This window comes from Scyliorhinus torazame, chromosome 14 (assembly GCF_047496885.1).
Source record: "Scyliorhinus torazame isolate Kashiwa2021f chromosome 14, sScyTor2.1, whole genome shotgun sequence".
Classification (NCBI taxonomy): domain Eukaryota; kingdom Metazoa; phylum Chordata; class Chondrichthyes; order Carcharhiniformes; family Scyliorhinidae; genus Scyliorhinus; species Scyliorhinus torazame.
In genome coordinates, this window is record NC_092720.1 from 160,405,910 (window position 1) to 160,415,878 (window position 9,969).

A 9,969-nucleotide genomic window follows, 5' to 3' on the forward strand; every position below is an offset into this window, starting at 1 on the left:
AGAGGATTAAAGAATCGCAAACCTGGTAAGAAACTGCTGGCAGCCTTGTACTCCAGAAGTTCCTTCACAGTTCTGACTGCTGTCTGTCTTTTAAACAAGCCTTCACAAGTCTGACTAACAGCCTTTTAAGACACCTAGCAGAGAGAGTGTCTTCCAGCTGCTTCCTGAACTGTGTCTTCTCACAGAACGCAGGACAAAAATGGAGCTCTTCACATGACCCGCCTTTCTTCTGGAATATTCCGAATGGCTCCATCAATCGCAAGCAACAAGAGATGGCTTAGACTCACTGATTTGCTGCATGCCAAGTTTATAAAACTGACATCACGGGCTTTGCCACAGAACCCAAAGGAGAAGACATGGCTAGTCCATCAGACCAAGGGCGTTTCGGTTGACCTGAAGTCTGCAATTTAGGCAAAAGTCTCAGTTTGGCTGCAGCCAGCAAGAACTGTAGATGAAAAGCATCCAGAAGGCAAAGATTAAAAAAGGAAACACAGAACAAAGGTTTTACAACAGTATCCTAACACCTTACACCACCCATACCAGCTCACGTTATCCACAATGGGCAGACCCCAAGACCCATGCTGAGGTTAAATAAAATGAAGTTCCAAGTGTCTGTTGTAGACTTTATTTTTTGAGTCCATTGATTTATTTTAAAAAGCCAATTAGTACATTTACATTCCACATAACAACCATTTCATTTAATTGCATCATCCTGTCTTTAAAAAGCATTCCAATTCATAGTCCCACTTCAACTGTCCATAACCACTTGGAGCTGTCAATCAAAGTATGGCAGGCACCTTACCGTGACAATGGAGATTTTGAAATGTATCATACAACATTAATCCAGTACATACATGAGGCTCATGTCAACAGAAAATACATGAGGTTTATATCAACAGACAGCATGAAAGGAAATCATTTTAACACTACAGTTTCTTCGGCATTAAAGGCAGGAGGTTTAAATGCTTGGATGGCTTAACTGCTCCTTTTGACAGTTCATTGTAACACTTCTGCCAATTATTTTTGACAGTTCTTTGAGTTCTCAGTTCCAATGAGTTTATACACTTTTCATGCACATTCAAGAATCTCCAAGGGCAGCCTACCTCCCACAAAGATGTCTTGAGGACCACATCCTCTATAAAAGGGTACATTATCTTTCCAAACAAACCCACAGAGTTCAAACCTGTTCCTTTTGGGTCAAACTTACACATGTTGATTTTCAGACATCTCTCATTCAGAACCACGAGTGGAGGCAACTGCTGATTTCTATGGACAATTGACTCTGAGACATACAAATCCCAACCCGGCCCATTCCTGATCCCATGCAAATGGGGTGCTGTAATTGGGCTGACAGGACTCACAAATTCTGGCTTCTTCCACCATTGTCCTCACGATGGAGAGGCTCTCAGTAATGGCAAAATTCAGACAGAAAAATATCGCTCAGTATGGGAAAATAATAGGGTCAATATTGGAGGGGTGAACCGTAATGCCTGCTGAATCTCCCCCGTCCCCATGATGTGAACTCTCCTGTACCAGAGGTATGTTCAGCAGCAGATGTCTCTGCACTGGGCTGCTGCTGGCCATAAGGTGCAGGCGCTACAATCTGAGACAAAATTGGCCTCAATTCATTCAAAGTTTCTTTGCAGAAGCTGACAAAGACTCTCATTCTGCTGCTGAAGAATCTCATTGTTTCTTTGCAGATGATGCTGAAGAATCTCACTGTTTCTTTGTAAATGCTGTTGAAGAATTTCATTGTCTCTTTGTAGATGTTGCTGAAGAATCTCATTGTCTCTTTGTAGATGTTTCTGAAGAACTTCACGGTCTCTTTGTAGATGATGCGGAACAAACTCACCATTTCTTTGTTGATTCTGGCTAACGTTTGTCTTAAATTCAGTCAAAGTTTGCTGAAGCAAGTTAGAAGTGGCCTGATAACTTTCTGTACTTTGAACGTGTTCTTGATGTAAGTACTCAAGGGGTCTCAGATCTTCTTCATTATCTTCAATAACAGCAGGGACCTGATGTCCGTGTGCTCGTGGAGACAGCAGAGCTTCTGCTCCCAAAGCCGCTTCCTCACCTCTGGAAGGTTCTGAGCGCCCTCCCTCCGGCACAGCAGCCAGATCATCACAGGCCTCCTCCTTCACACAAACCACAATATTTAACTTGAACTCACCAACACTACCCTCCAAATCAGACATCTTCTCGTCCTGACACTCCTCTCCTTCCTCCACTGCAGTTGCCATGCCACATTGCTGTGAGGTATTCACCTCCCTTCCTTCCTCATCAGCCCTTTCAGGAATCTTGGACGCTGCTGTCAACTCTCCTCTATCGCCATCTGATGTGCCCACGAACACCTGTGTATCTGTCAGAGGAGGAAAGTCACAATTATTATCTTTAGTCACATAAATTAACTCTCCTCTGATGGTTTAAACTCAGCTGCTGACATCACCTTCACTCATCCCCATTTCTGATCCGCCATTGGTTATCGTGGGGTTGGAGAGGCCAAACAGCTTCCTCGTGAACCCCTCCTGTCCCGTCAGCTCCTTGATGTACTGAATCCGCCCTCCAGTCAACGAGTGCTCCTGGGCGTTATGGGCCAGCTTTACCTAAAGGAAGAAATGAAAAATGAATCATGGCTCAGACTTTGCTGTGCTGTCTTGTGACACATTTTCCGAGTGCTGGAGAAAATTTTCAGTCTGCACCCAGGGGGACTTCTGATTAGAGATCAATCTTATGCCAAAGTCAGAGCCATCTCCAAAACAAAATCTCATAAAATTAGTTAAGAAACGTATGATCTTTCTGTCTGTTGAACTCAAAAACTACGATTTAAGGTTTCAAAACTTAACATATATATACATTTAATATTCAGATATTGCCCTCTTGTCCATCACAGGGAAACACAGAACGGGGAATAGAATTTCTACCATGCGGGAGGTTCTTCGGCCCATCGAGTCTGCACCGACCCTCTGAAATTTGTGCATTTATTGCAACTAAAGTATATTCCAGAGAGGAAGAAAGATTGTAAGGGGGAAAAAAACATCCATGGTTGGGCAAGGAAGTTAAAGATAACATAAAGACAAAAGTATAGCCATACCATATTGCAAAGGCCAGTGGCAGGCTTGAAGATTGGGAAACTTTTAGAAATCAACAAAGGGACACTAAAAAATAGTAAAAAGAGCAATGGTAAATTATGAAAGGAAAATGGAACAAAATATAAAAAATATAGCAAAAGCTTTGATAAGTAACTAAAGTTAATGTCAGTCCCTTGGTGGATGGGATCTGGAGTTAATAGTGGGGAACACAGAAATGGCAGAGATGCAAAATCAATATTTTGCCTCAATTTTCATGTAGTACCATCTCAATAGTAACAGGTAATGCAGAGGGGATAGAAAGGGAGAAACTTAGAACAATTACCATCAATACAGAAAAAGTACTATTGGGATTGAAGTCAGACAAGTCCCCAGGGCCTGATAGCCTATATCCGACCGTCATAAAAAAGTGGCAGTGGATTCATTGGTAAGAATAATCCAAAATTCCCTGGATGCGGGAAAGGTTCCAGTGGATTGGAAAAATGCTAACGCCCTTATTCACAAAGAGTGGGAGGCAGAGTGTAGGAAACTATAGACCAGTTAGTTTAACATCTGTCATTGGGAAATTGTTAGAATCCATTATTAAGAAAGTCATAATAGGACATTTAGAAAGTCAAAACACAATCCATCAGAGGGGTTTTATGAAAGGTAAATTGTATTTATCTAATTTGCTAGTGTTCTTCGATGGTGCAACTAGTTGGGGTGCCACAACGTTCGGTCATCAGGCCCCACCTGTTTACAATCTATATTAATGGCTTGGATGTAGGGATCGAAGGTACGATAGCCAAATTTGCCGACAACACTAAAGTAGGTGGGATCGTAAGTTGCAGTGCAGAAATAAGAAATTTACAAATGGATATAGATAGGTTAGGTGAGTGGGTCAAAACTTTGCAGATGGAGTTTAATGTAGCTAAGTGTGAGGTTATTCATTTTGGTCAGAAAAATAGAAAGGCAACTTGTTATATAAATGGAGAGAAACCTCATAGAGTGCTTCGATGCAGAGGGATCTGGATGTCCTCGTGCATGAATCTCAGGAACTAGTATGCAGGTACGCAGGTAAGAAGGAAGGCAAATGGAACTTTATAGCTAAAGGGATAGAGTATAAAAGCGAAGTGTTGTCGCAACTATACAAGGCATTGGTGAGACTGCACATGGAGTACTGTGTACAGTTTTGGTCCCCTGATTTGAGGAGGGATGTAGTTGAATAAGAGGAGGAGGTTCAGTAGATTGATTCCAAAGATATGGGGTTTGTCTTATGAAGAGAGATTGAGCAGTTTAGTCCTAAACTCTCTGGCGTTTAGAGAATGAGAGATCATCTAATTGAGATACGGAAGCTGATAAAATGTAATGACAAAGACATGGAGCTGATGCTTCCTCTTGTGGGGCAATTTAGAACGAGAGGTGCTGTTTCTTGAGCTTACGTTGAGCTTCATTGGAACAGAGTGGAAATCTGAGGGCAAAGAGGTGAGGGAATTAAAATGACACGTGGATAAGGAGGTAGCAGATTTAAAACAGACGAAGAGAAATTACTTCTCTCAAAAGGTTGTGAATCTGTGGAAATTACTAACCCCGGAGTGTGGTGAATGTGGTAAATTTAAGAAGGAAATAGATTTTTAATTCATAATAAGTTGAAGGGTTGTGGAGAACGGGCAGGAAAGTGGAGTGAATGCCGAGAGATCGGCCATGATCGTATTGAATGGCGGAGTGGGCTTGAGGGGCTGAATTACCGACTCCTGCTCCTCGTTCTTATCAGCAGGAGCTTCTATCCATACTGATGTCTTATTTTGGTGATGTTTGGCAATCTGGTCAAAGGTTAAATTGACCTTGAAATGATTGGACTGATGGTGGGAGAGGTTGGATGCAGACAGTCCTGAGACAGACTTTGAAAGGATAGCTCCCCTGTGTGAGTACTGGAGGGTAAACAACACAGACAACTCTCAACATAAGTAAAGCGAGTCAGTGTGCTGGTGTCTGTGAAGGTCTGATGACTGTAAGAATAATTTGTTGCACACCTCGCACATGAACCATTTCTCACCTGTGTGCGCAGCGGGCAGATTAGTCCGAGAATGATTTGTTACATACCAGATATGTGAATGATTTGTCTCTTATGTAAATGTGTTGTGCGCAGAGAGAAGGTGACTCAGGTAATGATTTTGCTCCATACGATCCATGTAAATATGATTGTGTATGCAAAAAGCCATTGAGTCGAAGAATAATTTGTCACATACCTTACATCGGAAAGGTTTCTCCTCTGTGTGAGTGCGTTGGTGTGTACGGAGGTGCGATGACTGTGTGAATGATTTGTCACACACCTCACACGTGAATGGTTTCTCCCCTGTGTGAAGGCGTTGATGTTCACGGAGATTCCATAACTGCGAGAATGATTTGTCACAGATTTTGCATGGGAAGGGTTTCTCCCCTGTGTGAATCCTCTTGTGTGACAGAAGAATGTCACTTCGGTTGAAAGTCTTCCCACAAACATCACATCTGAAGGGTCTCTCCCCTGTGTGAAGACGTTTGTGTTCACTGAGGCTTGATGACCGTATGAATGATTTGTCACATACCTCACACGTGAAGGGTTTCTCCCCCGTGTGAATGCGCTGATGCCGACGGAGGTACGATGACAACGGGAATGATTTGTCACACATTTTGCAACTGAAGGGTTTCCCACCCGTGTGAAGATGTTTGTGTTCACTGAGCCTTGATGACCGTGTGAATGATTTGTCACACACGTCACACCTGAAGGGTTTATCCCCTGTGTGAAGGCGTTGGTGTTTATGAAGGGTCGATAACAAAAAGAATGTTTTATCACACATTTTGCACGTGAAGGGATTCTCCCCTGTGTCAAGGCGTTGATGTTTACAGAGGGTTGATGAAAACAAGAATGATTTGTCACACATTTTGCTCGTGAAGGGTTTCTCCCATGTGAAGGGGCTAAGCCTCGATGACAGATCAAAACTTTCACCCCTCTTGGAGCTCACTCATTTCTTCCCAGCCTCACTCTGACCTATCACCTTCGGAAAAGTTGGTGCTGATCGAAGGTTCCACACCACTGACCAGTTTCAGATCTGATGATATGTCAAATCTCCCCGATCCGACCGATTTCCAGAAGATGGTAATTGCCAACCTTCTCTGTGTTGAGCAATGCTGAGAAGGGACTGGATGTCTTCCCGCAGTTGTTCCTTGTGTGATGGTCAGGATTTATCTGCGGAGTGTATCCTCTCTGTATTCTCTGGTATAGTATGGTGCACTCCTTCTGTAAAACAAAAAAAAGGAAACATGATTTCCTCCAGCCCACTCTCCTCCTTTGCTGAAGGGGCTGACGCCTTTTGAGACTGTTCCACAGTGAGTGTCAGTCTGCTATTCCCCTGTGTGAGGATCAGGTACAAATCAGGGGCGAGATTCTCCGACCCCCCCCACCGGGTCGGAGAATCGCCGGGAGCTGGCGTGAATCCCACCCCTGGCGGTTGCCGAATTCTCCGGCACCAGATATTCGATGGGGGCGGGAATCGCGCCGCGCCTTTTGGCGAGCCCCCCCCCCGGCGATTCTCCGGCCCGGATGGGCCGAAGTCCCGCTGCTAGAATGCCTGTCCCGCCAGAGAGAATCAAACCACCTCTCTTACCGGCGGGACAAGGCAACACGGGTGGGGTCCTGGGGACGGCGATCTGGCCCCGGAGGGTGCCCCCACGGTGGCCTGGCCTGCGATCAGGGCCCACTGATCCGCGGGTGGGCCTGTGCTGTGAGGGCACTCTTTTCCTTCCGCCTTCGCCACGGTCTCCACCATGGCGGAGGCGGAAGAGACCCCCTCCACTGCGCATACGCGGGGACACCGTGAGCGGCCGCTGACGCTCCCGCGCATGCGCCGCCCGGCAAAGTCATTTCTGCGCCGGCTGGCGGGGCACCAAAGGCCTTTCCCGCCAGCTGGCGGGGCGGAAATCAGTCTGGTGTGGGCCTAGCCACTCAAGGTTAGGGCTCGGCCGCTCAAGATGCGGAGGATTCCGCACCTTTGGGGCGGCGCGATGCCGGACTGATTTGCGCCGTTTTTGGCGCCGGTCGGTGGACATCGCGCCGATTGCGGAGAATTACGCCCGTTTTCTTTTTCCACACTTGACTGTCATACAACTCTGTTTCCAGCAGGGACACTGGATAGTGACCAGGAGCAGACAACATGGCTACTATCTTTCCTCCAACCAGACCCGATCTTCCCAGGCACCATGAGGGCAAAGGAAAAGACGGTCTGGCTGAGTGTAAAAAGGGCAATCAATTCACCATGAGCTTGTGTTGTGCTCGCAAAGACTTGTTTTACCCTTCGGGTATGTGTTTAATATAAAAACACTGTTAATTCAGTGCAGATTTTGAAATTTCTCCCCTTGTTTTCACAAATTATTGGAAGAAAACACACTGGGCAGGAAGTGCTGGAAGCTAAGGAAAATATTGCTTAAGTGTAGCTGACTGAAGGGTTCTGGTTTATCCTGGGAAATTAGATGCACTGCACTCACTCAGACTGCACATCCCAAATTCAGCTCTCAGGCACAGCACTGGGCAAAACGATCAAATCCAAGCCCAGGCTTTAGGGAAAGGCCAAGGCCCTCAGCTAAAATCTTTAAAGATATTAAAAAACATTTCAATAAATGTGCCTCTGCCCCTGCCAGATAATGACACCTCACCTTCTCATATTCAGTAATGACCCATCAACAAAACTCAGTCTGTAAATCAGAAGGGAAATGCTTCCAATAAACACTCAATATCCAACACACAGCCAATCAAACAGCTCAGCACAAAGCACCGAGTGAACAGGTCTCTGAGCTGGATCTTGTCACACAGCATAAGGGGCATTTCCACACCTGACTGCCCACAGGGTAGTCAGACTGCCTGAACATTAGTGTGGATATTGTGCAATGTAATTCTTCTAAATTCTGCTCCTTCACTCACCATCTCCTGACTTGGTTTGGAGTCCCTACAGGAAGTGAAGCAGCTGTGGTAGAGGAAGAGGAGAGAATGGGCAGAGTGGGTGGGCTCTCTGATTGACGTCTCTCACAGACAATCCAAATATTTCTGCAGGAACAGGAGTTTCCTGAAATTTGGGAAACTGACCGGGGAAACGGAGGCGACTTTGAGCAGCAGCTCAGGTGGGGATTTAAACTTGTCCTTGTCCCATCTGAATAAAACCTCACTTATTGCAGCTGCTGTCTCAGTTCCCCTGGTAAATGTTTGACAGATCTGTAGTGTGGGAATAGCATTCTTCATTCTCGGAGGCTTTCAAACTAACAAAATCAATGTGTAGCCTCAGATGAGTTTTTATGTAGGGCAGCACGGTGGCGCGGTCAGTTAGCCCTGCTGCCTCACGGTGCCGAGGTCCCAGGTTCGGTCCCTGGTCTGGGTCACTGTCCATGTGGAGTTTGCACATTCTCCCGTGTTTGCGTGGGTTTCGTCCCACAACCCAAAGATGTTCAGGCGAGGTGGATTGGCCATAGTAAATTGGCCCTTAATTGGAAAAAAATTAATTGGGTATTCTAAATTAAAAATAAAGGTGTTTATGTAGATCATAAGAGGGAGACCCATAACATCCAAGCAGTGATGAAGTGTGATGTTAAGATCAGCACATTCACAGGAGTGGTCTGGAGAGCGGAGATTGACCAAATGTTCGCGGCTTGTCTCTATTCCCAGGATAGTGACTTGGTGACTGAGGGATAGTGCTAGGGCTGATTGTGTGAGTAGATGCCCAGGGTTTGATATCTTACAGCCCTGTCTTGTTCAGGGGTTCAGCTTCCCTCAGCTCCAATTTCTGAGACTCATTCAGCCCTTCTGGGTATTTCTCCTGATCCATTCATCTCTCCCGGGATGTCCCAGGCCATTTTCCTTTTCCAAGATGTCCCAGTCCATTTTCCTGTCCCAGCATGTTCCGGTCCATTTTCCTCTCCTGGAGTATCCTGACCCCAGGCAGTTATTGCCTGAACACCCCAAAACTCTGGGTGTAATTTGAGGAGGAGCCTCAAACATGTGAAATTAGCAGAATCTCACCACTCTCATTATTACCATCGAGGGCCGTGGTTATTCCTGTGGAAGGTACCAGCTTCCTGGCTGATGATTAATAAACCAGGGTTAAATATTGTAAAAGTTCAATTTACATTGTACATCTGACTTACATTAAAAATTCCTGATCTGGTCAACTTCGGCCAGATTACGCTGACAAAATTAACACAAACTCGATCACAATTTGTGCATTTGTGGTTGTTTCAGCTTTGTGAAGGGATTTCATTGAAGCAAACTTTTTTTAAATGTGTCTGACCAATTGTAGCCGTTTTATTTATTGTGATCTGATTGGTTACCAGATCAGTGCCGTGTATAAACAGCTACAAGACAATTTATTTACTCATTTGTGTTTCAATAAATGCTGTATGGGGTTTGTACAGGGAGACCAGAGTCTGAGGAATTATTTGTGTAGCCCTGACAACCACTTTAACCAGGTTCATGGAATAATCCATCTGGAGTTGGACTTGAACCCACAGTCTTGTTCTCTGAGCCAAAGGGTTGTGGGTTCAAATTCCACTCCAGGACTTGAGCACAAAAACCCTATCTGACACTCAGTGCTGAGGGGTGGAAGAGATTCCAGGGGTATGGAGAGGAGAGGCCGTGGAGGGATTTGAACACAGTCTTAAAAATCTCACTGAAAGAAACACTGATCTTTCCTGGGAAGAGTGGTCTATTCCTCGAGTTTTATTCCTGATGACTGTTAGAATGGTGACTAAACAATAGAACTTTCATGAGTGAATGAAAGTAGAATGGTTAATCAGCAGCACTGATTGAAGACAATCCCATAAGAGATCCATTCCAGCTGACACCAGGGACTATACCATTTCCAGATCATAAGACCATAAGACA

At 45.1% G+C, this 9,969-nt stretch overlaps 1 protein-coding gene across 2 annotated transcripts; it reads right to left on the minus strand.

Moving 5' to 3' along the window:
- Positions 1–595: 595 nt before the first annotated feature.
- LOC140390117 (uncharacterized) lies at positions 596–8,152 on the minus strand. 2 transcript variants are annotated; one of them, XM_072475040.1, is made up of 4 exons: positions 8,020–8,152; positions 5,315–6,342; positions 2,447–2,603; positions 596–2,359 (listed from the first exon to the last, which is right to left on the minus strand). In XM_072475040.1, exons 2-4 carry the CDS (start codon positions 5,984–5,986, stop codon positions 1,626–1,628), a joined length of 1,563 nt encoding a protein of 520 aa, XP_072331141.1. In that variant the 5' UTR covers positions 5,987–6,342; positions 8,020–8,152; the 3' UTR covers positions 596–1,625. The 2 variants fall into 2 exon arrangements, with proteins under 2 accessions (XP_072331141.1, XP_072331143.1); XM_072475042.1 differs by lacking the exon at positions 8,020–8,152 and adding an exon at positions 7,755–7,980.
- Positions 8,153–9,969: the final 1,817 nt, after the last annotated feature.